The 27,563-nt window shown below is 37.1% G+C and overlaps 1 protein-coding gene across 4 annotated transcripts in view; it reads right to left on the bottom strand.

Annotated features, from left to right (window-relative positions):
• The window catches only part of uso1 (USO1 vesicle transport factor), a 55,130-nt gene that overhangs the window by 9,417 nt on the left and 18,150 nt on the right, over positions 1-27,563 (bottom strand). For 2 of the 4 annotated variants that reach the window (XM_065254840.2, XM_065254841.2), the window contains 12 exons: positions 27,220-27,275; positions 27,009-27,129; positions 26,722-26,900; positions 25,707-25,847; positions 24,287-24,375; positions 24,023-24,177; positions 23,589-23,794; positions 23,037-23,057; positions 6,447-6,557; positions 5,980-6,098; positions 4,745-4,926; positions 4,343-4,464 (listed from right to left, as the gene is read on the bottom strand). In XM_065254840.2, coding sequence (XP_065110912.2) covers positions 4,343-4,464; positions 4,745-4,926; positions 5,980-6,098; positions 6,447-6,557; positions 23,037-23,057; positions 23,589-23,794; positions 24,023-24,177; positions 24,287-24,375; positions 25,707-25,847; positions 26,722-26,900; positions 27,009-27,129; positions 27,220-27,275 — 1,502 coding nt within the window. The remainder of the gene's footprint in view (positions 1-4,342; positions 4,465-4,744; positions 4,927-5,979; positions 6,099-6,446; positions 6,558-23,036; positions 23,058-23,588; positions 23,795-24,022; positions 24,178-24,286; positions 24,376-25,706; positions 25,848-26,721; positions 26,901-27,008; positions 27,130-27,219; positions 27,276-27,563) is intronic. The other 2 variants (XM_065254842.2, XM_065254844.2) reach the window with 1 other exon arrangement.

Genomic DNA, 27,563 nt, shown 5'->3' with positions numbered 1-27,563 from the left:
TTAGGTTTTGTATGGAGCTTTAAATATGACAAAACGATTTGAATTTGAAATCCATAAACTTGAATTATAGACAAGTGTAATAAAATATAACTGAATAATTTGATGCCCTATTTGTAAAGATTTGTATTTTCAAAGAGTGAATTTATAGTTTTAAAAAATACAGCTTCAGGTAGATAAAGAGAAAAGTCAAAACACCAAATTCAATTTTCTAAAATTCAAAGTGCAGAAATTCAGATCGTGCAGAAAGTGGGTCATAGGTCAAGCTTCCGGTGTAAACAGGGAAGAGTAGTAGATCTCGGAAAAGTCCAACAGACAGCTACATGCAGACGAATGCTTATATGCTTTGACTTTGATACCCTTCTGCTATTATTTTAACGAAATTAAATTATGTTTTAAAAGGCATTTGTTCAAATGGATCTCTTCATATGCATGATTAACACGTTCAGAGGATTTGTCAAGTTCAAAGCGGTTAAAACAGACAGACGCTACTTTATGATAATTCTGCTCTCGCTCTGTAGAATAACGTATTTTTATAAGTTTTGTGCGGATTTGTCATGGTAAAGGGGTGTAAAAAATACTATGATCGCCAGCTGGCCGTTTATCAACTTCCTGGCACATACAGACGCTAATGTGCCCCGAAAATTGTCCAGTATTCAACAAAGAAATTATATAAAAGAAATAACAGAATAGCTCAATATAGTTCAAATGGAAATATAGCTCATAATACAAAAATTACATCTCTGCATATTGTGGTTCAGAGATGACACCCCTCCCGTGAGACGGAGTCAGAAATAGTCGATGCACCAGTAAAAAATGAATATGAGGAAAAATGTCCTCATTAAAGTTTACCATGGTTTTGTCAAAGTATAACCACGGTATTTATCGTATTGGCTGTGTTACCACATTTTTATTAAAAATAAATTTTCGTGCATGACATTTTCAGTAGCTCATGGTGGTCATATGTGGCCGGTGCTGATATCGCTGAACTCATTTGTTGTCAACCAGTATTGTTCAATACATAGAGCTTATTTGACAAAACATATGTTATTAAGATAATATAATACTTGGTAATTAAGTTATAAAAGCAGCAGGCGACGCGGAGGGATGTACTTATTTATCTGGGCGAATTATCCCTGGGCAAGGACATGTGTCATAAAGAAGCCGACGTGAAGCAAACAGGCGGCGGAGAACACACACATTAATAATGTGGTAAAAAGTGTGGTTAATTTGGGTGTTTTAGCTAACGTTACAACGGTTTAAACCTCAGAATCAAGGATCAGAACTAACCTTTTAATAATCACCAGGCAAAACAATAATATTATACTCGAATGAGCTCATAAAAACAAATCTTCGATTATTCGGTTATTTAAATGATGTTTATAGTTTAAAGGGCCCATGTCACAGGACTTTTTTAAGATGTCAAATTAATCTTTGGTGTCCCCAGAGCACATATGTGAAGTTTTAGCTCAAAATACCATATAAATAATTTATTATAGCATGTTAAAATTGACACTTTGTTGGTGTGTGCAAAAATGTGCCGTTTTGGGTGTGTCCTTTAAAATGCACATGAGCAGATGAAGTGCAAACATTGATCACAACGATGGTTGTTTGTTGAAATTGAAACTCAATTGTTCTGTGAATTATTTTCTCTCTGCAATAAATTGCAGTGCTGTGGTTGGATTAAGGGGTTGTATTATTATAATAAGAGCTCCTTATGACATCATAAGGAGAGCCAAATTTCAACGACCTATTTTTTCATGTGCTTGTAGAGAATGGTTTACCAAAACTAAGTTACTGGGTTGATCTTTTTCAAATTTTCTAGGATGATAGCAGCACTAGGGACCCAATCATAGCACTTAAACATGGAAAAAGCCAGATTTTCATGTCATGGCCCCTTTAAGGTTTTCTCATTTAGTCACAATTTTACAACACCCTTAAAATTAGGAAATATCCATAAGACACTTTAATTATTCCTGCTAAAAACAATAGAAACCATCACAGAAATTATTTTAGATTTAATGGGAATTTTATTGGTTGTATATGGAAACTATAACTGTCTCTGTGGGTCTCTACTGGTATGTCCCAAAAAGGAATTCCGTAGCGGTTTAAACGCTAAAACCTACACTGTAAAAAATATTTTTGGGATTTTTAAATAAAGTTGGCATTATCTAAGTATGTTTTACAAACAAATACTATTTTGTCTTTCTACTTCAAAATGTCTTGTTTATTTCAATGACTTCAGTTTCTTTTTATTATTTACTCAAATACATTCGTATATCGTGCATAATTTTACAGAGAGCAGATAACGCGTGATACAATGCAGACGATTATTTAACACGTAACAGTTTATTTGAAAGGCCAGGGGAACATTTTAATCAAAAATATTGTTTGCCAAGCCATGTTATTTAAAAAGTTAATAAAGAGGAGTCTCTATGAGAAGTCACACAATACCAGACGTTTCAAAATTCTTGTACACCTTCACTTTTTAGTGCGAATGGCTTCGTTAGCTGATCCTTGTAGTTGAACTCAAGCCCATCATGCGTTAACTTATCAGCTCTGCATATTTGTGACCCTGAACTAATTTGCGCTGCCCTTAGTAGATTGCGTTGGTCATTATGAAATTCAGCTGTTGCGCCTGTGTTATTTAATTTGCAGGTTTTTTTTGTTAATAACCCGCAGATATTACCTCTCCCATCGGCGCATTTCTGTAATTGGTATGCTGTAAATTCTGTAATCTAAAGCGTTACCCTGTTTTTTACTGAAATTAATTGAATACTGTTTTACTGAGTAAGAGCCCCACCTGGTGGATAATAGGCAGGGAAGCGTTTTACTTAATTAACGAGATAACTCATCAATGGTAGAAAAAATAGTTAAATGTGACAAATCCTCTGAACTTGTTAATCATGCATATAAAGATATCCATTTGAACAAATGCCTTTTAAAACTTAATTAATTTTTCTGGAGTGATAGCAGAAGGTTATCAAAGTCAAAGCATATTAGCATTTGTCTGCATGTAGCTGTCTGTTGGACTTTTCCGAGATCTACTACTCTTCCCTGTGCACACCGGAAGCTTGACCTATGACCCACTTTCTGTAAGATCTGAATTTTTGCGCTTTGAATTTTAGAAAATATATTTTGAATTTGGTGTTTTGAATTTTCTCTTTATCTTGAAAACCTGAAGCTGTATTTTTCAAAACTGTAAATTCACTCTTTGAAAATACATCTCTTTACAAATACGGCATCAAATTATTCAGTTTTATGAAATTACACTTGTATATAGTTCAAGTTTATGGATTTCAAATTCAAATCGTTTTGTCATATTTAAAGCTCCATAGTTTTGCTTCAGAAACTGCTTTTTAATGTCACCCCACAAGTTTTCAAATGGGTAGAGATCAAGGGATTGAGCTGGCCATTCCATAACCTCAAACCTTTTTTCCAGGAAGCAAGACTTTGCCCTCCTGCTTGTGTGTTTTTCTTTTTATGCAAAGGCTGTTCAAGTATTTGGGGTGTTGGGGGGCAGTGGATCATAACAGATCATTTTAGATCATGATGAATGACTAAATCTTTGCCATCCTGACTATTCTTCATTCCGTTTTAACATAGTTGCTTTTTTTCTTTCATGTCCTTTTCTTTTTATATTACTGATATTTTTTTATTATAGATTATAATGATCACAGCGTGTCCCGCTCTTCTGTTCTGCTTAATTCCAGTTTGCAGTCATTTCTTGTTGTGAATGTAATCTGCATTTAAAATCCCCATGTCAAAGAGATGAAAGATAGCTTCTTGTTGCGATGACACATGCATCCTCACTACGGCATGCCCCTTATGGCATTAATTCTCCTATTTGTTCACCCAGGATGCGTTCTGTAAATGTTAAAACAATTTTACAAAATGATCACAGAAACAATTTAGGACGTGTTTGCGTTCAACACAGAAGGCACACTGGCAAATTTATGGGACTTATCCGGAATCTTCTTCTTCCTCTTCCTTTCTTTCTTAACGCCATTCCAGCATCTACGGCTATATTTATGGCGAGGGTAATCCATACACAAGTTTTATTCAGACATGTTGATTCATACCAAAGTTGGGGGAGGGACAATTTGGTATCTCCAATTTGCCTAACTTGCGTGTTTTTGGCCTGTGGGAGGAAACCGGAGTACCCGGAGTAAACCCACGCTGACACAGGGAGAACATGCAGAAACTCCACACAGAAAGGTCACCTCGAACCGGGAACCTTCTTGCTGTGAGGCAACAGTGCTACCCACTGAGCCACTGTGCCGCCCCGACTCAGTGTGCTGTGTGAATGAGGTTAGTGGATATAGTTGTATTGATTTGTTGTTACCTGTTCTCTGATCAGTTCTTTGTACTGGGTGACAATGCTGTCATGCTGTTCTAGTGTTTTCTTCACCTCTTCTTCCTTTTTCTCTTCTTCACTTGACTTAAGCACTGCTTTTGTGATCACACCTATGAGCAAGTAAGATAAGAAAAGTGCATTCAAACACAAAATTGCACTTTTGTACAAAATGTAGTTCCTTATTTGTGTCACCGTAGCTGCATTTTACTACCACATGTAAACTGTAATGAATCTCCACTTAAATACAAATGACTCAAGACCCAATAAGATCTTTACATTAGGTATAAGCAGGGCCCCACATTTGTACAGTCATCCTATGATATCACCGAAAATGGATGATAATACCTAGGGGAACAATGTTTAGTTTGTGTCCTGGACTTCAACACTAACCTTCTAACTCTTTGACAAGTTTGGTGAACTCATGATCAAACATCATGTGTTCTGGTGTAGAAAAGGCTGGTTGAGGTTTCTGGGCAGCACGGGAATACAATTCATGTTTGGTTATGAAGCCCAGCTTCTCCACAAAGTTTTCCTTCCCTATGCGCTTCTCAATCAACTGTTTCAGCTTTTCTCTATTGAAAACAAGAAAAATTAATACATATCATGCATATCAAGAAATGATAATGACACCTTATTAAGTAAAAATTCTTTACATGTTAACATTTTATTTTAATCTACACTCTTACTGACATACATACTGACAGCTAGGGATGTTTGATTCATTCTTTATTACTAAAGACACACGTAGGAACGTACATCTAAAAATAAATAATTGAAAACCCCCAAATATTAACATAATATTAACTATAAACCTAAACCAGGGGCCTGCTGCATACTTTATTCTGATTGGCTGAGAAATGTTTTAATGGGTGTTGTTTATTTTTCTGTAAACCGCACACCTAACCTTTTAATGTCTTAAAAACAAGCACCAGAGAAATGTTTGTGGTAAATGTGGCATAAGAGGAATAATTGACTCCAGTCCTTTGAATTATTTGAAAAAATGCACACCCACATCACTACTTGGGTGTGCAAATATCTTTGAATAATTCAACGGCCCTTCTTCAATTATTCCTTACATATTGGTCTAATGATATATATATATTTTATTTTAGTATAAAGAGGAGGGTCACATTTCCCTTTTCCTCCTATTCCAATGTACAGTATTAATAAAACAATGCTTGAAAAATAGCCAGATTGTTTCATTTAACAGATGTTTTCAAACAAAAGAATATGACAAATTATATAATAAATGGTCTATTGTTTCTTTTTTTAATCACTTCCAGTACATTGGAAGACTCTTATGGGGGATTTATTAACTTTTTGTTTAATATATCAATATATAATATATATCATATGATATAAAACAAATATAGATTTTTTTTGTTAAAAATGAAAGGATATGCATAAACACACATCTCTGACATCAGCTTATGAGTGTGACAAGTTAAGTTACAAGTCAAATTCCATCTCGGATCCATTTCTGAAGTTTAAACTTCATATTCTACCCTTATCAATCACACAGTTAGTACTCTTACAGGCTTTTAAAAAGGAGTTGATTCTTCAGAATCGAGGAATCAATTCTTTTTTTGAATGAAACATAAATGTAAAAAAAGAAATTAACATACTTTGTATAATTCTCTAAGCTGTTGTCATTATAGTAAATACAAATCCCCAACAGCAGCGCACACAGACCCTGAACCAGTCTCTCATCCTCACCCAGGTTTTCAGAGATCTGACCTGTCAGCTAAACAACCAATTTAAGGAAACATAACTTGCAACAAAAGTAAACAGAATTTACAAATTATTCCATTAAAATCTTGAGTCAATTCTAAACAAATGTGTCTCGTGTGATGCAACGCAATTCCCAAACTTACTGGCTGTGATGAAAATAACCAGCCTTAAACTTACTGTATGAACTGAAGATAAACATTAAGTCAACTTTTACCAAACTGACTGGCTGTTATGAAAATGAACCATATTCAAATTTAAGCTTTTAATAGCTTTTTACAAATATAATAGGAACACTGACATGCTGTTTGGATATATATCCATTAAGTTGATCAGGTGTGTGTGTGTATTGGCAGAAGGATACAAAGGGAACATTGTCTTGGTTGTGCAGGAAATGCATGACAGCGATAGGACAGTTGCAGATCCAAGTGCAGAGCAGCATTAGAAGTCCCACTTTCGTCTGCACCCTACTGCCCTGTACATACAAACACAAAAAAACACAGACTTATACTTAACACTCTATGTTTGTTATGATAGAGATTTATTAACTTTCAGCTAACTTATATCCTTCAGCATTTTTGGATTTTATTCCCCTATACTCCTCATTATGCCCATACCTGCAAAGGCAAAATGAATAGTAAGATTGTTGACGGATACCTGTACAAAAAACATCTAACTCTCGTCTTTCAAATGGTGTGCCTTTATTTAGACAATTGACCTTCTGAAGGTCAAACTAGCCTTCGGATAATTAAGAAAGATCAATATAAAAAGTTGTCTGTGATGTGAGAGAACCAAATGTTATTCAACATTTATAGTACCTGGTGTAGACAACACAATTTTAATCCATTTTTAGTGCAATTTATTTGTAGTAGGGTTTCCCGTGGGGTGATGATTTATATACAACAATAAGTGTCGGGACTTAATACTCAATCGTTTTATATCGTATAGCGTTTCATTGTATACGATAAGCAATGCCTATACAGATTCACGACAGAAAACTAGCGAGTTTGATCGTTTTGTCCATGAAGGGTTCTGTCACATCTTTGATGCCGACAACAGGAACACAGAAGCCTTCTGTACACAGCTTTCAGACATTGCACTGATGCATTTAACAGATGGTTTAATCCAAAGCGACTTACAAATGAGGTAAACAATAGAAGCAATCAGAGCAACACAAGAACAGCAAAACATAAGTGCACTAGAACTAGTCTCATCAAGTCTAACACAGTATACATAGCCAAGGGTTAGTTTTTTTTGTATACAATGCATTCAAGCAATACATTTCATCAGTAATACATTGTGACAAGAAAGAGAGGCATTCGTGCTGCTAGGTGGAGCTAGGCAACAGAGGATATTTGTAGTGCTATAGCAATAATACTCCTGCCTCTATGTTGTTTCCTTAAGCTAGGGGCACCTCATTATTTTCGTACAGATTATGAATGTAATTTGATCATGCCTATTCTTTTCCAGTTGTTTACGATCACAGATAAAAAAAAATTATGCAAGAAACATTCTTTATGTGTGTGTTGAGTCCAATCTTAAAATGTTTCAGCAAGTTGTTAGGGGTGCCCAGCATTAAGCATTACTACCACAACAAAGATAAATGCTGGTGAACGATAGCGGAGGCACTTCAGTAACTCTGAAGTCATTCAGTATGTACATAAATATACACAAAAGTCAATTGATACAATTGACACAATAACACGCAAGGGATGCTTGATCGAGAAGTAACGTGTAGTTTGAGGCGTTCTTGTCTACGACATTTAGGAGACAAAATCTGACACAGTGGCTATCATGTAGTCTGCACCAGGCATAAGTCATGAAAAACAAGCAGAGAGAAACTATGAAAGTCAGGGTTTTTCCTCGCTCAAAAGAGGTGGAGGTGGGCCATATTCTAATGCACACATACTGTACATGTGTACCGTGGCTCAACCACACATTTTATATGCGATATGTGTTTAGTTATTCAAAATCAAATGAAATATAACTTTTGCAGTGCTTTGCAGTCTTTGGTGATAGCTGATATACACGGTCATAAACATCTGTGACCTCTGTCATTCTTTCAAATTCATCAAAATCCTTTCTAACTCTCATGTTGTTACAAACCTGTATAAATTTATTTGTTCTGATGAACACAAAGAAAGATATTTTGAGAAATGTTTGTAACCAAACAGATGAGTACCTATTATATAGTTGGAAAAATAATACTATGGAAGTGAATGGGGCTCAACAACGTTTGGTTACAAATGACCTTAAAAAATCTTCCTTTGTGTTCATCAGAACAATAACATTTATACAGGTTTGTAACAACATAAGAGTAAGTAAATGATGAAAACATTTTCATTTTTGGATGATTTATCCCTTTAAGATCCTAATCCTTGATCTAATAATAGTGTTATATTTAATAAATTATAGTTAATAATAAGTCTTAATAAAATGTGGAGAAAAGCACTTTTATGCCATCTGTTTTGTTGTTCACTCACTGAGGGGCTGTTTACACTTGGTAATAATATGTTTTTTATAGATCGGATCACAAGTGGACGAGAGAGACGCATTACGTTTACACCTGGTATTTAAATCCGTCTCTTTTGTCCACTTTCGACCGCTACTGTCCTGAATGCTGTGAGGGGGTGGTCTGTGAGAAGGTGGGCGAGTCTCTCTGCTGTCATTCAAACCCAAGCGTAGTAATTTTGAGTTTATATGGACGCAAACTAATATTATGTCGGAGTCCACTGCTTGTTCAGCAAGTAAACATGCTGCACAGAGTTTTGTACGTGTGTATGTAAGAGCTTTCTCTGAATTTTCAGCGCAATTGATGAAATGGGATCGCGCAACTTTCACACGCTTTCAAAGCGAAACTACAGAGATCAGCCACTTTAGTTTTATCAATAAAAGGCTAAAATAGCGCTGTTCACCGTATGTTCACGCCAGAAGTCAAAAAAAGACGTAAAACTTGTGTTTAATACCTCAGATTAGATAAATGGGGGGAGAGAAGGCGGTCGCGTGTGGCTGTTCGAACACATTCAACCACATGTGTGTTCCGCAACTCCAAAGCGATCTGATCGAAAGTGGTTTCGACTACCTCTGGATTAGGCATGGGCCGGTTACCGGTTTCAAGGTATACCGAGGTTTAAAACAGTCAAGGTTTCAAAACCACTAAAATGTTCTGTGATACCGTTTCCAAGGTATGAGCTGTGCTTATACAAAATTCATTAAATCATGAAGTCATGTGATTGATTTGATGTTTACATTTAATATATATTACGAAAATATTATATATGTTTTGAAAGCATATTATAATTTAAAGGCTTTATTGTACCTGGCATTTGAAAATAACACATTTTAGTGTTGCAATGGCAATACCGCAACACCGTGAAACCGTGGTATTTTTGCTAAAGGTTATCATACCGCCAGAATCTTATACCGGCCCATGCCTACTCTGGATGTGGTTGAAAGTGGTCGAAAGTGGACGAAAGCTCAAAACGTTTTGAACACCGTTTACACCTGGCATTAACGTCGTCCACTTGTGATCTGATCGACGACAACGCATGTTAATGCCAAGTGTAAACAGCCTCTAAGTGAGCTCTAATTGATTCACTTGGTGATTAACTGTTTTAACCATTCAGAAAAATGAATCGATTTAAAAGAATAATTAGTTTTCAAGCCATTACTGGTCACATTGTGTCAAAGGCAAAGAACGCGATTGCGATGTTGAAACACCAAACATTTTTATGCAGGAAAAACCCTGGTAAGTGTTCTAACTGTAAGCGTTGTAATTTAAAAAGACCCGAAACCATACAGCTACAGAGACCACAATCCATATCCTATCACCGTTGTGACTTAAAAAAATGCATTTATCTCTAGATCACTCCTGGCATACCTGTAACTAGACAACTGGTTGAAAATCTGTTAGTGACAGAGTCAAAGCATTATGTTAAAAGGTTACTTGAAAAACAGTAGTAGCAAATATTAGAACACAAGCTCAAGACCACAGTGACCCAAGCAAGACAGCACAATATACTATCGTTTTAGCACTGACATTGCTATGTGCACATCTGTAATAGTCGCAGAACATGCAGAGCACTTCTTTTGAAAGGGAAACCATTTCAGATGCCTTTGCCAGGGCTACAGTAAAACAAGATAGTTTTCAAAACGGCAGAGATAATTTTTTCTGGTAAATGCCTTGTTGTACACACCCCCTAACAGCAACATCATGAACCACTGATAAGTCTTAACATCATGCATAAATTTAATAACGTTATTGTTAATGCATTATAAAGCACTCATTTATAAAAAAACAAAATTAACCCAATCTCATTATATACACACACATTTATATGTAGAAATAAATCTGATATGAATCGGATACATGTATTTGCATATTTATTCATTGAAAATATGACATTGGCAAATGACGTCCACTTAGGTGGACACCACCCGCTATCACGACTCTTCTTCGCAGCGCAATGAAGGATGACGGCTCCACTTAGGAGAGTAATGTTAAAGTTTTATGTCTTATTACAGAAATAAAGCTCTATAATATTGTATAATCAATTTGTCTCTGTCCATTGCATATCGCGAGATTACGTCCACTGTGGTTTAAGCTGTTCTGGGTCAGTATGTCTACCTTGAATTGTTTTGCCAAGTGTTTAGTGTAAATGCTGATATCAGATATGAGTCGCTTTTTAAACGATGTAAGCGGGTGGTCAATCAAATCGGATACAGGCAACACATCAGAACTGGGCATCAAGACTAGCTGTGTAAATCCAGCCTTAAAGTCCACCTGTGGGGAAAATCAGGTTTTTATTGTTGTTTATATGTCTATGTGGCGTTTTTAATATGATTTAAGACAAGCCATGTGCAACTTATCATTCAACACCATTACTGAATATTTTCTTCATAAAATCTCATTCCCGCAGTTTAAAATCGCCTTGGTTTCAATGCAGTTGAATGCATGGATCAATAGTTTGAGTCATAGAAATTATGTATTCATGCTGCATAGACTCAGCGCTAAAACGATTGTAGCACAGATTGCCCACACATGCTGCTTTAACCTGTTAGGTAGCGTGCACACTAGGGCTGTGTATCGCCAACAATTCCCCGATACGATACGTATCCTGATACAATGGTCCCGATACGATGCGCATCACGATACAAGACTATTTTGAATTACATTTTTGTTCAGAATTTAGTAAAATTATTATTATTATTTTTATTATTATTTGTTTATTGTACATTGTACATTGAATAAGCAGTGTTGTAACAGTTGTGTTTTTGCCATTCATTTATTAGCTATTAGAAATATTTAAAATCCCAGAGTTAGTACTTAACTTATGTTTTTTTAAAAGCAGTTTTACAAAGATGGTGCCTTACTCTTGTCTCTCATTATTCTACATCTATGAATATATCTATAAACATGCAGTCAGACTTAACACTATTTAATAGAAATCAGATTATTAATGTGACAGTTATAGTTTGAAGTAGCTCTGTATCTCTTCTCTAGACATACACTTGTCACATGCAAATCTTTGTCGTGTTTCTTCTCAAATGCGTTAGTACTGTTTTATAAGAGCATGGCTAATAAAGCCCTGTGCAGTAGTATAGGCTAAGATACTGAACTCATTGACTTTAATGAGCACGCGAGAGAGAGAGAGAGAGAGAGAGCGCGAGTATGCGGCTCACTATGCAGACACGTGCGCCAGCGAGACAGACACGCAAAGTGAAAGTATACCCCGCCACCTTTAACTCTACGTACTCCGCGGGACACATGCGTCCTTTCCATATGGATCACGGATCAACAGCAATTCATCACGTTACTTTCAAAAATACATCCGAATTGATACGGAAGGTGCTGTATCGATGCACGCATCGTCAGGCGTCCATGACGATGTATCGTCGTATCGATATTTTGAACACAGCACTAGTGCACACCAAAGCTTTTACGCTGGCTGATGCATTTTTTTCACTCTAAAAACTGACGCTTGGTGATTTTTCCTCGCTCACCGACAAGTTGAAAAATAAATTTGGGTGAAAACCTCAGCTCATCAATGCCAGTTCTCACACGGCCGTCCAATAACAGTTGAGAAGGGGCGAGATGAACATTACAACAATCAACCGGCACATCTTTCAACGACTGATAAACAAAGCAGAAGTATCACAGCAACCAAAGCGCTTAGCATAAAAAAATCTGGCAGTTGGCATCTGCCTGGCGTTTTCAGATGCTTTTAAAAGCTTTGCTGTGCACACCCCGGAGGCGGGGACTATTTCACATATTCATGTCTATGGTCCAAGCAGTGCAATTGCTTAGAGGCGTGGACTAATTGGCATATTCATAGATCTGCATATACTAAATAAGGCAACTAAGCAAGTTCGTTTCATTTGTAAAGTTTAAAATATGGATATCATTGGCATCATTGTCTGTGTGTATTTACATACTGGATTAGCGGCTTTTGTTTGTTTTGTTTTTGCCTCCGCCCCCAAAGGGAAAAAGTCACACAAAGATCATTAAATTGCACTCCCTAAAGGACGCAACTTTTTTTACGGCGCTGTTTGGATTATCTATTTAACTTCCTCCCTACTTTTAAATACAAACTTTGAAGGCAGGTTCATGTGTTTACAGAAACCTAAAGTGTAATCTCATATACAGTGTTACGATGTAAAAAGTCCTCCAATTGTATATTATATTCTTTTACCAGACGTTCATGCGAAATCTGATGTAAACAATAGACTATACACTCACCGGCCACTTTATTAGGTACACCTTACTAGTACCCGGTTGGATCCCCTTTTGCCTTTAGAACTGCCTTAATCATTCGTGGCATAGATTCAACAAGGTACTGGAAGAATTTCTCAAAGATTTTGGTCCATATTAACATGATAGCATCACGCAGTTGCTGCAGATTTATTGGTTACACATTAGGGGTGTGCAAAAAATCAATTCACATTTGAATCGCGATTCAAGCGTTGCCGATTCAGAATCGATTCATAGAATTCCAAAAATCTATTCATATATTTTTTTTTGTAATGCCGTGTTACTCCTGAAATGAGTTTATCTCAGTATTCCCGTAGATGGCGCTGCGTCGAATTCACATTGATGCGGCGCCTGAACACTCTTGTCATAACCAACAGAAGAATTGCAGCAAAAGTCAGTCGGCGCAAAAAATGGCAAATCTCACAGAAAGAGTTCTTCAACCTGCTCCATCCTCACTGAAGGCAATAGTTTGGACACATTTCGGCTTTTATAACCTTGAGGGAAAGACGGAACTTGACAGGACTCATGCTATATGCAGGCTTTGCAAAGCAAAAGTTAAGTATCATGGAAACACCACAAATGTGAGAAATCACATGGTACGCCATCAACCCAGAGATTAACATTAAAGACCCGGACGAACAACAACCTAAAGTAACTAATTTGCCCGTCAACCAACGCACTCTCTTTCAATGCTCTAAACTCCCACCGAACTCAGAACTGGCAAAGAAAATAACGCAATCCATTAGGGGTGTGCAAAAAAATCGATTCACATTTGAATCGCGATTCAAGCTTTGCCGATTCAGAATCGATTCATAGAATGCCGTGTAACTATTGTCCTGAAATTAGTTTATCTCAGTTTTCCCATAGATGGCGTTGCTGCGTCGTATTCACTCTGACTAGGGGTGTGCAAAAAAATCGATTCACATTTGAATCGCGATTCAAGCTTTGCCGATTCTGAATCGATTCATAGAATTCCAAAAATCGATTCATACATTTTTTTTGTAATGCCGTTTTACTATTATCCTGAAATGAGTTTATCTCAGTATTCCCATGACGCTGCATCGTATTCACTCTGACGCCTGCACACTCTTGTCACAGTATTTCCCACACATTGACTTTACTTGGGTGCTGTGCCTAGTTATATCAACATGTGCCCAAGTATTTCTGGCGTCAAATTTTATCTTTTTTGTTTTTCTGTGATGATGACACTCTTTAATAATGACATTTTGTGTGCGACATGATGAGCTTGGTGTCCGTTCACGTGCTCTCTGTTTCGCAATGAATTGGGATGCGACGCGAACAAGCTCGTGTCACATTGTATCCTTCATGTTTCTGAACTTGAGCAGAGTTTTACCATTAGAGAACTTCACGGAGCACCCGCGGACCGTATGGTTCCGGGTTTGTATTTGAAATGGTCAGTCAGGTCCGGGTCAGTCAAAGTTAAATTACTTCGGGTCCCGAGTCTGATTAGGGAGTAAAACCCGAGTCGATCGGAGAATGACCGTGAGCGCTACCATGCTAAAGCTCGCGTGCAGTTCAGCGTGCCGACGGTTTCTATGGCGATAAAAACGGGCTCTTTTCTAACATTATTAATAAACCATATCTTTTCCAAAATCTATTGCACTGAACGAGCAAAGCTCAAGCTAGCTCAAGATTTACAAAACGCAAAGCTGTAATGTAAAGTCCCCTGTAACTGGGACAGCAAGCAGACTTTTGAATCTGAAATAATTAGTGGATTTAGCTTATTTTTAATTGGCAAGAGAGAAATAGAGAGGCACTTTCCTTGCTTCTGCTCTATCTAATAGAAATAATAACCATTATAACACCAGTAACATTTATAATCTATAGACCTGCACTGTCTATCATTTATATACTATATTATTGTATTTTTTGAGTTTGATAAAAGGGGTCATCTAATTGCTTCATATCAGTTTTTGACAAAGTAATATCAAACTACATTTAATTTGTTGTGTTTCTTTTCTTTTAAATTGTATATCTCCTACAATCAGTCACATAGGAAGAAGTAAACTACATTTACATACTGTGAATCGTTTTTTAAAATCAAGAATTGTTTTTGAATCGAAAATCGATTTTGAATCGAATCTTGAGCCTAAAAATCGGAATCGGATCGAATCGTGAAATTTTCTGAATCGTGCACCCCTAACTCTGACGCCTGCACACTCTTGTCACAGTGTTTCCCACACATTGACTTTACTTGGGCGCGCTGCCCAGTTATATTAACAAGTGCCCAAGTATATCTGGCATCAAATTTTGTCTTTTTTTTTTTTTGTGATGATGACACTCTTTAATAATGACATTTTGTGTGCGACATGATGAATTCGATATGCGTTCACGTGCTCTCTGTTTCTCAATGAATTGGGATGCGACGCGAACAAGCTCGTGTCACATTGTATCCTTCATGTTTCTGAACTTGAGCAGAGTTTTAACATTAGAGGAGTTCACAGAGCACCCGCGGACCGTATGGTTCCGGGTTTGTATTTGAAATGGTCAGTCGGGTGCAGGTCAGTCATAGTTAAATTACTTCGGGTCCCAAGTCTGATTAATATTGTGTGTAAACCCGAGTCGATCGGAGAATGGCCGTGAGCGCTGCCGCGCTAAAGCTCGCGTGCAGTTTCAGCGTGCCGAAGGTCTCTATGGCGATAACAACTGGCTCTTGTTTTGAAAGTCACGACCACGCACTGGATTTTCTTTCTCCCGTTTTTTTCTATTATTATTAACCATATATTTTCTAAAATCTATTGCACTGAACGAGCAAAGCTCAAGCTGACTCAAGATTTACAAAGTGCAAAACAGGTGTAATGTAATGTCCCCTGTAACTGGGACAGCAAGTAGACTTTTGAATCAGAAATAATGAGTGGATTTAACTTTTTTTAATCGGCAAGAGAGAAATAGAAAGAGAGGCACTTTTCCTGCTTCTGCTCTAGGGGTGTCCTCGACTAAGGATTTACATATTCGAATCAGAATTTTCGAATCTTTCCATAGTCGACCGATAGTCGAATCATCTATGTTTGTATGCATGGGTTGGGAGGGGGCCAGACCAGGTACAAATTGGTAACTTTTATTTTCTTTCACAAACCGCACACATAAACAACTGTCTGATAAAGTGACCAAAACTGTCTTTCAAGTAATAAACGAAGACAAAACTGACGATGCATTTATATATATATTTTTTAAGGTAAAATGTAAGGCAACATTTGTTTAATTATTCCTCATAACATTTTAAAGCCACGATCTACAGAACATCACACAAAAATACATTTTGATAACTAAACCTAAAAAAATAACAAAGGTAATCCTGCCTTGGAAACTCCGGCTACAATTAAGTGTTTTTATTTAATTTGGAGATAGCGCGTCAAAGCAGTCATGACCAAAAAAACCCGACAAATGAGAAATGACAAATAATTTGTGATTGTGACTGTAAATGATAAAAACTAATCTTTATTTACAATTCATTAAACGTTAATTTATAACAAGAAAAACACTGAAATTAATGATTATATAGACACTACGCGTTATTATTTAGCACAGAAATACCTGCTTGCTTGCTTTGACTTTGATCATCTCTGTATTCACTTTAGATACAGAAAGACCGGATGATATTATTTATTTCAGGAATCTCTTTGCTATAATTTGAAAGTGAACACCGACTGACCATAATATTAAATCACAAGAAAGACATTCGTGTCAGGCAGAAATAGGTTCGGTGCAGATACTAGTTTCCGTTTCATCACCGAAATAAAAAAAAAAACAGCTTACATATTTTGTAGTTTAACTTTAAGATAGACAATATATGTTTTAAATACATTTTAAAAACTTATACTCGTCGAAAAACATCCGTTTTTTAATGTTTAGTTTGATGAACTCCTAAATATGAGACGCAGAGCACCTAACCGTTCGGCTAAATTACATGCGCAAGCATGGCCAGCACGCAATAGCGCAACATCGATACAACGAAAAGCTATCCAAAATTTACATACTTAAATTAGATCGGAATTTACGTTTATAATAAATACAATTTTTTTAATAAAATAAGGTCAGAAGTAACAAAGTGCAGAACAAATATGCAAAATGCCTCAAGTGCACGGAAACAAAACACAAGCCAAATAGTTAAATCAGATAACCCAAAGTGATTTATAAATAAAATAAAATATAGAAATTATTAAAAGAACGAAAGACATAGTTTAATTTGCCAGCTTTGTCTTTTAAATGTCGAAACAAAGAGGCAAGGCTTTAATAACATAGAGACCTCTTATGGACGTGAAGTCCGGTCACAGGGGTTGTTGGATTTATTAACGCATTTTAAAAATATTTATTGAAAGCTGCTACTTCACATATTATTTGCAGCATTATCATAATATGCAGTATATTAATATATTGTGAGAAAGCTGTTATATGTGAAATCAGATAATGTGTGCACCCATACGGCCAAAATTAAATGATCCTCATTTCATAACACATCTGCGACGATTCGACTATGAGATTGGTAGTCGAATCAGGCTTCTCCTATCAATGCATCGAATCTTCGACTATTCGGGGTCACCCCTATTCTGCTCTATCTAATAGAAATAATAACCATTATAACACCAGTCACATTTATAATCTATAGACCTGCACTGTCTATCATTAATATACTATATTATTGTATTTAATAGAGTTTGATAAAAGGGGTCATCTAATTGCTTCATAACAGTTTTTATTTTTGCATAAAGACAAAGTAATATTAAACTACATTTAATTTGTTGTGTTTCTTTTCTTTAAAATTGTATATCTTCTACAATCAGTCACATAGAAAAAAGTAAAATACGTTTACATACTGTGAATCGATTTTTAAAATTGAGAATCGTTTTTGAATCGAAAATCGATTTTAAATCGAATCTTGAGGCTAAAAATCGGAATCGAATCGTGAAATTTTGTGAATCGTGCACCCCTACAATCCATAGCCTACTGCATTGCAAAAGACTTGCGCCCCTACAGCATGGTAGACAATGATGGCTTTCGATTTATGCATAATCGAGCCCAGGTATACTATACCATCCCGTCGCCTTTTTACCGAAAAAAAAAACGATACCTCAACTATATCAAGAGACAAAGCAACAGGTCACGTGCGGCTTGCATCAAGAGCAGTTCAATCGTATGTCACGTTTACAGCTCACTTTATTACCGATTGTTGGCAACTTGAGTCTCTTGTTTTGCAAACTCGTGCAATGAATGAGAGCCACACAGGAGCACATATAAATGAGATGTTTCTGACTGTTGCTCAGGAATGGCATCTCACAACCTCCGACCTAGTAATCGTCACAGATAATGCTGCCAACATGCTAGCTGCTACGAAGATGGGCAACTTCGAGCACGTTAAGTGTTTCGCACACACCATTAACCTCGCCGCTCAAAGAGCTTTGAAACTGCCGACTGTGTCACGTTTGCTGGGGAGGATTAGGAGAATCACAGGATTTTTTCACCGCAGCACCAGCGCAAGTCATATCCTCGAGCAGACACAGAAACTTCTCAAACTGCCTCCTCATAAGTTAAAGACGGACGTGGCTACTAGATGGAACAGTGCCTTCGATATGATTGAAAAATTCCTCGAGCAACAACCACCCATTTGCGCTGTGCTTCTCTCTCCCGAGGTGAGAAAAAGTGGAACAGATATCTGTACCCTGAGCGAAGCGGATGTTACCAGTGCCGAAGAAATCGCGTTGACCCTGAAACCAATAAAGGATGCAACCAACATCATGTGTGAGGATAGCACACCGACTTTGTCCGTGATTGCTTCATTGCATGCACAGTGACTCCACGACACAGAAACAGGCTTCAGCTGTGAAACTCAAATGGTCCGAAAAATCAAGCAGGCCATTCACGAAGATCTGTTGAAGAGATACTCGACTTTGGCTGATAAAAATATGCTCTTCACAGCTTCAATTTTGGACCCAAGATTTAAAGCCCTTCCATTTCTCTCCCAAGATGAGCAGCATGACTTACAACTCAAAGTGACAGCTGAAGCTGCAGCACTTGAGGTAGGCTAACTATTTCTATCTTTAACAGTAAAACATGTAAAACAATGTTGTAAAACTGTACTATATCAAAACTGTATTATATCACAATTATGTGTTTAACACATAATTATTAGCACAATCATACACTGTGTGTGTGTGTGTGTGTGTGTGTGTGTGTACCTGGTAATTATCACGTTGTGGGGACCAATTGTCCCCACAAAGATAGGAATACCAGTGTTTTTGTGACCTCGTGGGGACATTTTGATGTCCCCATGAGGAAACAAGCTTATAAATCCAACAGAATGATGTTTATTGGAAATGTGAAGTAGCAGAAAGGTTTCTGTGATGGTTGGGGTTAGGGAATGGGGTAGGTAAGGGGAATAGAATATACAGTTTGTATGGTATAAAATGCATTACGTCTATGGAATGTCCCCACAAAACATGGAAACCAGAATGTGTGTGTGTGTGTGTGTGTGTGTGTGTGTGTGTGTGTGTGTGTGTGATGAATGTTACTTGTGGCCAGATGCACCAATATGTGACCCTGGACCAGGTTCTTATATGTAATTTTTTAAACTTGAGATTTATAAATCAGCTGAACTAAAACGATTTAAAAATCTGGAATCTCAGAGTGCAAAAAAATCTAAATATTAAGAAAATTGCTTTTTAAGTTTTCCATTTTTGGAAACAATTGTGCTGCATTCACTCACAAAAATAAATTTTGTTATGTTTAAGGTAGGAAATTTACAAAATATCTTCATGGATCATTATCTTGATTTTTGGCATAAAAGAAAAATCAATAATTTTAACCCATACAATGTTTTGTTGGCTATTGCCACAAAAATACCCGTATGACTTGTTTTGTGGTCCAGGGTCACATATTTTTGATGTATTACATTTTATCTTGTAGTGGGACCTTGTTATTATATACAAGGGAAGGGGTTATAACACTGAACTTGAAATTTAAATATAAGCGCTTATTTGTTGATTGTGATTTCTTTTATGATCTTTCACTGCAGCAAGAGGTGGGTCCTAATTATGCTGAAGTGCCCATGCCCAGACGAAGGGCTAAAATATGAAATTGAAGGCCTTCCTGGACCCAAAAGAAGATGTACTGCACTGGAGAGCCTGTTAGGCAAGACATTCAGTGATGCCGGGGTGGTCCCTAAATCCTCCAACACCAGAGCTGAGGAGAAGATGAAAAAGTATCTGGAAACAACCTCTCCATTATCACTCTCAGAAGACCCCCTCATCTGGTGGAGGAGCCATGAGACTGTCTTTCCTCTCCTGGCTAAGTTAGCTAAGCACTATTTATGCATCCCTGGTACTAGCGTTGCGTCAGAGAGAGTGTTCTCAACTGCCGGAGACATAATAACTGCACAGCGGAGCATGCTCCCTCCAGAACACGTAGACCAGCTTCTGTTTCTGCAAAAGAATTTACACATTCCAGGAAGTGGTGGACTATAAACTGGTTACACACACCTAAATGTTGATCCATTATGTGATTCTGATACATCACAGTTCTGTTGAATGGACTATATTGCCAGAAATTCAAAAAAGAAAGCGCCTATAGTTTTATGAAGTTCAATGTGCCCAGTCGAGTTCACATTTCAACAGATAACCTGTTAGCCTACAGCACTTTAAAGCTAAATGACACTTGAAATGTTGCAAAAGAATTTACACATTCCAGCAAGTGGTGGACTAAACTGGTTACACACACCTAAATGTTGATCCATTATGTGATTCTGATACATCACAGTTCTGTTGAATGGACTATATAGCCAGAGTTCTAAAAAGAAAGGGCCTATAGTTTTATGAAGTTCAATGTGCCCAGTCGACTTCACATTTCAACAGATAAGCCTACAGCACTTTAAAGCTAAATGACACTTGAAATGTATTTGAAAGCTGGCCAAAGCTTGGCACTTTGCACTTTTTAGTTGCAAAAGTTTTTATTTTTGCATAATTACATAAAGTAATATCAAACTACATTTAATTTGTTGTGTTTCTTTTCTTTAAAATTGTATATCTACTACAATCAATCACATAGGCAAAAGTAAACTACATTTACATACTGTGAATAGTTTTTTTTTAATCGAGAATCGTTTTTGAATCGAAAATCGATTTTGAATGGAATCTTGAGCCTAAAAATCGGAATCGAATCGCGAATTTTCTGAATTGTGCACCCATCCATGGTGCGAATCTCCCATTTCACCACATCCCAAAGGTGCTCTATTGGATTGAGATCTGGGAACCGTGGATGCCATTGGAGTACAGTGAACTCATTGTCATGTCCAAGAAATCAGTCTGAGATGATTTGCGCTTTATGACATGGCGCGTTATCCTGCTGGAAGTAGCCATCAGAGGATGGGTACACTGTGATCATAAAGGGATGGACATGGTCAGCAACAATACCCAGGTAGGCTGTGGGGTTGACACGATGCTCAATTGGTACTAATCGGTCCAAAGTGTGCCAAGAAAATATCCCCCACACCATTACACCACCAGCAGCAGCCTGAGCCATTGATGGATCCATATTTTCATGTTGTTGACACCAAATTCTGACCCTCCATCTCGCAGCAGAAATCAAGACTCATTAGACCAGGCAACGTTTTTCCCACTTCTACTGTCCAATTTCGGTGAGCCTGTGTGAATTGTAGCCTCAGTTTCCTGTTCTTAGCTTTCAGGAGTGGCACCCGGTGTGGTCTTCTGCTGCTGTAGCCCATCCACCTCAAGGTTCGACATGTTGTGTGTTCAGAGATGCTCTTATGCATACCTCGGTTGTAACAAGTGGTTATTTGAGTTACCGTTGCCTTTCTATCAGCTCGAACCAGTCTGGCCATTCTCCTCTGACCTCTGGCATCAACAAGCCATTTGCACCCAGAGAACTGCCACTCACTGGATATTTTCTCTTTTTCTGACCATTCTCTGTAAACCCTACAGATGGTTGTGCGTGAAAATACCAGTAGATCAGCAGTTTCTGAAATACTCTGGCCAGCCCGTTTGGCACCAACAACCATGCCACGTTCAAAAAAAAAAAAACTTAAAACACCTTTCTTCCCCATTCTGACTCTCGGTTTGAACTTCAGCAGATTGTCTTGACCATGTCTACATGCCTAAATGCATTGAGTTGCTGCCATGTGATTGGCTGTTTAGAAAATTGCGTTAACGGGCAGTTGGACAGGTGTACCTAATAAAGTGGCTGGTGAGTGTATATCTATATTTCACGGATTATACGCATTTGTGGACAAAAATGGTCATTGGATGATTCACACATCTGAAACAGACTGGATTCGACTTGTGATCAACACAAACGGCTTTAATCTCAAAACGGCTTTACAGGGGGTATGGCTTAGCTTAATGAAATGTAAATGAGCCCTATTGTCATTCCCAGCAGGAGAGAGGTTAAACTTTAAAGTCTTTTTCTCCGCTTTGAGATTTTTTGAGTTCCTACATTCAAACGGCCACAACTTCTCCTAATATTATCAGATTTCAAAGCTTAGAGACTACACTTTAACAGAATCTGTGAACAACTCAAATTGCCCCAGATCCGACTTGTGTCCCTACTTTCCGTGATCGGTCACATTTTATGAAATAACTGAAAATGTGTTTGTTTGAAAGATGCTAGAAATTTATCTTGGATGGCTTGAGAATAAGTAAAAGGTCACTTTCATTTTTGGGCAAACTATCCCTTTAAGTAAATGGTGGGTTTTGGGGATCATGGAAGGCATTCTGGAATGTTGAAGAAACTTTTCTCGTAAGATGCCATTCTAAACAGCAAAAAAATTATGATTTTTTTTGTTTACAAAATGTGACAAAAATAATCATAAATGTACGTTTTTTAGGTGTTTGTTTACGTGAAGGTTAAGTGATTATTTTGTTTTTTATTTTAAAAAAATTTACTTAGTAGCCATCTGAAAGGGGTGAACAACAGCAGATTTTAAAGAGCCAAAATTAGATCCAAAATATCTGTATCTTACAGAACATATCAGAAAATACCACAGCAGTTTAAAAAAATCAAATGGTAAAGCTAAAGGGTTGCCAGGGTAAGTTAGGAAATACAACAAACAGACCAGAAACAAAGCAAACAGAAGAACAGCAAAACAGCTAATAAACACCCAATGTGGAAAATGGGTCACCCTGCTGAGGCCAAGCCACACCATCACATTAAATTGTTCACACACAAAGTACTCACCCTCCGGCTGAGCTTATCACCCTGCAAAAATCACAGCACATTTCATTTTGAAAGTGACCACAAGCTACTATTCTGATGAGTTCCCAGTTTCCCAAAATTCATTTACGTTAAGATTTAAAAAACAGGCCAAAATCTGACACCATTGACCGTCTTGTTCTACTGAAAAGTCTGTACATTGGCAAAACAATGCTCTGTACTTGGCAAGTCCAGCCCAGCGCTGTTAAAAGACTGGGTCTAGATGGTGAATAGTCATGATGTAAGTTGTAACCAATAAAAATAGCATAGTTTTACAAGCAGATTTTGACGATTAATTTAGGAGCATACTAGCACACCAACTACATCCAAAACACAACATATGCTTGTCTTTTCAACAGCGAGCATTGAAAATAAATAAATAAATAAAATAAATGATAGAAATAACCCCTTGACTAAACATTAAAGTCTACAATTAAAATCTCAAGCTGTTAGATTTGTTTTTGCACAGGGCTGCCTTTGGCCCAATAAAACTTAAAACTCAAAAACGTCTAAAAAGCCTTTAAAAGGTTGAGGTACCTGGGATAGAATATTGGTGCATTGCTGCAGAAGGGAAACAGGTGGCTTGCCCAGACTGGTGGCCAACTGTACCCGCAGCAGCTGTTCTTTCTGGGTGAGGTTATCCTGCAGCGCATGAGCCAGAGCCACAGCGGCACACCAGTTTGACAGAGAGTCTGCTGAAAACAAACCTCCACACAACAGTTGTCCCGCTGAGATTGAATTAGCTAAGGGATGGAGAGACAAAAATGGTAAAGAGAAGGCTAATAAAAAGTTTTAAAATCCATGTACATTTATGTGGTTTTCTAAACATTTCTGTTGGACAGTGTTTTCATAAGACACATATCTACAAATGTGGTGGTTAACTGACAGGTAACTGTTGATGTTTACATTCCTTAGGAAAGCTCATATATTACATTACATTTATGTATCATATTACATTATATTACATTCACCATCTATAGTTGAAGGCAGTAATGTCGCTACTATCTCCCCCTGTCCTTTATGGTTCTTGTACAGGAAGCACTGGAAACAGTAAAGCACAGCACAGCGCAGAACAAACGGCTGTCTCTCGTTCACCATAGACATGAGGAGAACCACAATTGCAGGCCTGAAGAAAACACCAACAAATGTGTTTATATTTCCTATTCTTCAACAAATAACACAGAATACATTTCATTGGGCATTTCTTCAACAGGCAGTGCTAAGGACAACCAGACCTTGGTGGATTGGAAGGTGCGTTAACAGATGCAAAGTAATCCTGATTCACTTCAGATCCACGGATGACTTCCGACACAGTATTAATGGTCTGCAACAAGAAGGACAAACAGTTAGATGCCTTTGATAATAATCACTATTTTAATGCGTCTATAAGACGTATAAAAACAATGGCTTTGTACACAGTGTACTACATTACATTCCTTCAAACTGTATGGTCATGCTGATACTTTACAAGGACTGCGCTTTTGCTATGGTAACAAGATGGCTATCAGCGCATTGTCAAGTGGCCTTAATAGAACATTGAGCCATCATGTTTTGGCCGAGGGGGCATGTGCAAAAACGGATTTTGCATGCAACCTCAAAATCAGAGAAGCGCCTATTAATTTGTTACTTGTCTTTTTATCTGTTTAATACACACCATATTATCAGTTCTTTGCTGCATTCTCATCACTTTTAGTTACGTACTATCTGAAAACCTTGTCAGAAAAGTACACAACACTTCCAAACCAGAGTACGGTAATGTGCAGTTAACCCTCAATGTGTAAAAAAAGGTATTGTTAAAAATGTGTCTCAAAGTAATAGAAGTACATTTCTAGATTCATTTCTAGATACAGTGCCAGAGTTCACATACAGTATGAGTAAAAATTTAGTGCAAAATGCATTTCAAGTTTTTAATAATTGCAAATAAAAATGAAAGTTGAAAATAAAAGTAACTTGTAGTTTACTGCATTATTGCTTTTGAAACGTTAAACATTAAAATCAATCATGTGAGTTTTATGTCATTTTCATTTTTTATATACTATATTCATGTAAAATTACATTAATTTTATAACATTAAGCATTTGTTGTGCAAATGCAGTAATGGCACATTTGAGCAGCAATATAAATGTTTTGAGGCGCACTTTCTTTAAAATGTAATCAATTACTCTCCCTACATAATTTATTTTATAAAACACTGTTGATATATGTATTTTAGAGGCTTAGACCTTTCCAACAATATATAGTTTGTTGTGATATACATAAAATTTATATGGAAAATATTGACGTAAACTTAGGTGTCCCATGAGCGGGACAGCGCCACTTACAAGTCATTAAAGAGAACGTAAATAAACATAAATGCTATATCATATGTAGCTTCTGCATGTCACTACTCTGAATTAACTTTTAACACTTTTTTTTTTCCACATGAAGGAATGGGGGCTCAGAAGATTGTTAGAAATATAATGGAAGTGCCAAGGAAAACACTGTGAACGCTCTATAAAATTTCGTTTAATAATTGCTTATGCACAAATTTCTGTGAGCTGTGCACAATGTGCCCCCTTAAAAATTATTGGTGCACATATCTATCATAACATCAAAATGAGGTTTAATCATGTGTGAAAAAAGCCAGTGAGACTTAAAATCTGAGAGCAGTCTGACCTCTGTGAGGATGTCTGCAGGAACACCTGTAGCCATGAGGATGGTACACAGCTGTTGGAGGAGACCACACTGGAACATGGCCTTCTGACAGCTAGCTGTTGCCCCTGGAGAGTTCACTGGAGAAACCATTACTCGCACCAGCTAAATTTTGACCAAAGAGATAAAATCCAACAGTAAATTACAATTTATCCATAAATAAGCATATACGGCAAATATTTTCTACTAGTCAAGGAAGGTCATCTTGATCTCTATTATAATGATGATAAAGACTTGCCATATGATACTATTTTTTTTTATTATAAATACAATTTTTTTATGATGACGAAATTCCAGATTACAATATCTAACACAACTTAATACAATGCACTAGCCTGTAGGCTGCACATTAACTCTTTCCCCGCCATTGACGAGATATCTCGTCAATTAAGAGAAAACGCTTCCCCGCCAATGACGAGATTTACCGTCTTTCCGCAATACCGCTATTATCCACCAGGTGGCGCCCTTCCGCAACTTTTTAAAACCGGAAGTATTGCCCTATGGCAAGCTGCTGCATGTCCGTGTCTGTTTTAAGGATCGCTCTGGATGGGATCTCTATGAAAAGTCCGTCACAAAAATGGAATTATTTTTGCTTTTTGCTCAAAATATGGTGTTTTTGCAAAAACCTACCCATATTCAAAAGCTGATTGCAAAAGAACCACTAAAGGTAGGATGAAACGGTTTTTTTTGTTTGAAAGCAGAGGGTCTGTTCTTTCATTTGGTATATTGTATGTTTATATATTTAAAGAAGAACATTTTCTGGAAGGCATTAAACTTTGGTGAAAATCATGAAAAACGCTGGCGCTGGCTGGCAACTTTTTTTAAAAACGCTGGCAGTGAAAGAGTTAATATAGATTTAACTAGCTATTTCACAATGGTTTGGAAAGTGGCTATTTTGTAGATGTCTGTTTAATTTTTATTTACACAACTTAAAATCCAATTGGTGTCACTGAAATTTGGTCATATTTGTATCATGTACCTGAAGCATTAAATGAAGGTTGGTGACCTTCTGTGCTGACCAACCAGAGTTGTCATCCCCCACCTCAAACCAAGGTTTCATCCTTTGAATATAAGAGCCTTCCTTGAAAAAGTTCTGGTTGGAGCTATTGTTCTTCAGGAGGTTGAGCAACAATAAGAGACAGTCCTCCACCACAATACCTGTGCAGTGAGGATGGAGATGAAAAATTACCTTTACGAATTCACGGATTTCAAATTCTAAGAGACCAATATGTTTTGTCCAAATAAAATGATGTTTTAAATGTTTACCTCCATCACTTGAACCCTCCTCTGTGATGATATCAAGAAGTCTTTCAAAAGCATTTTCAAAAGCCACAATTTTCTGAATTGCAGCATTGCCTTTGGTTAGCTGCTGAAGCAGCAGGAGACCCTTAATGAGCAAAAAAGTAAAATTATTTAACATTTTCAGTTTCATAATCAAAACAAAAAGAACATGCAAATGAGAATCAATATCACTTACATCATTTCGAATTACTTCTCTTGAGTCAGCAAGTAGATCCATTAACCTGGAGACTCCTGCCAAATGAAGCAACATATTACATATAATCACTGTATATCAGAAATTGGGCACATTAAGTTTCTTTTAGTTTTGATTTCACTTGAATCAAAGTTAATTCTTTGACAAAGAAGTGAAGTGTGCATCTAAGGCTGAGGACAAAACATCACAAGTCGCCCAGAAGTGGAATTTCTCACATACATCTACAAATGACTACAGTGGTATGGGCGCCCTAAGTATTGGGTATAAGATGGGTGTATGGGTGTAAGATTAGGACGATTCTAAGTTCCCTGGTCACACAATGGGCC

This window comes from Paramisgurnus dabryanus, chromosome 4 (assembly GCF_030506205.2).
Source record: "Paramisgurnus dabryanus chromosome 4, PD_genome_1.1, whole genome shotgun sequence".
NCBI classification, from domain to species: domain Eukaryota; kingdom Metazoa; phylum Chordata; class Actinopteri; order Cypriniformes; family Cobitidae; genus Paramisgurnus; species Paramisgurnus dabryanus.
This window is presented reverse-complemented; position numbering and strand designations above follow the sequence as displayed.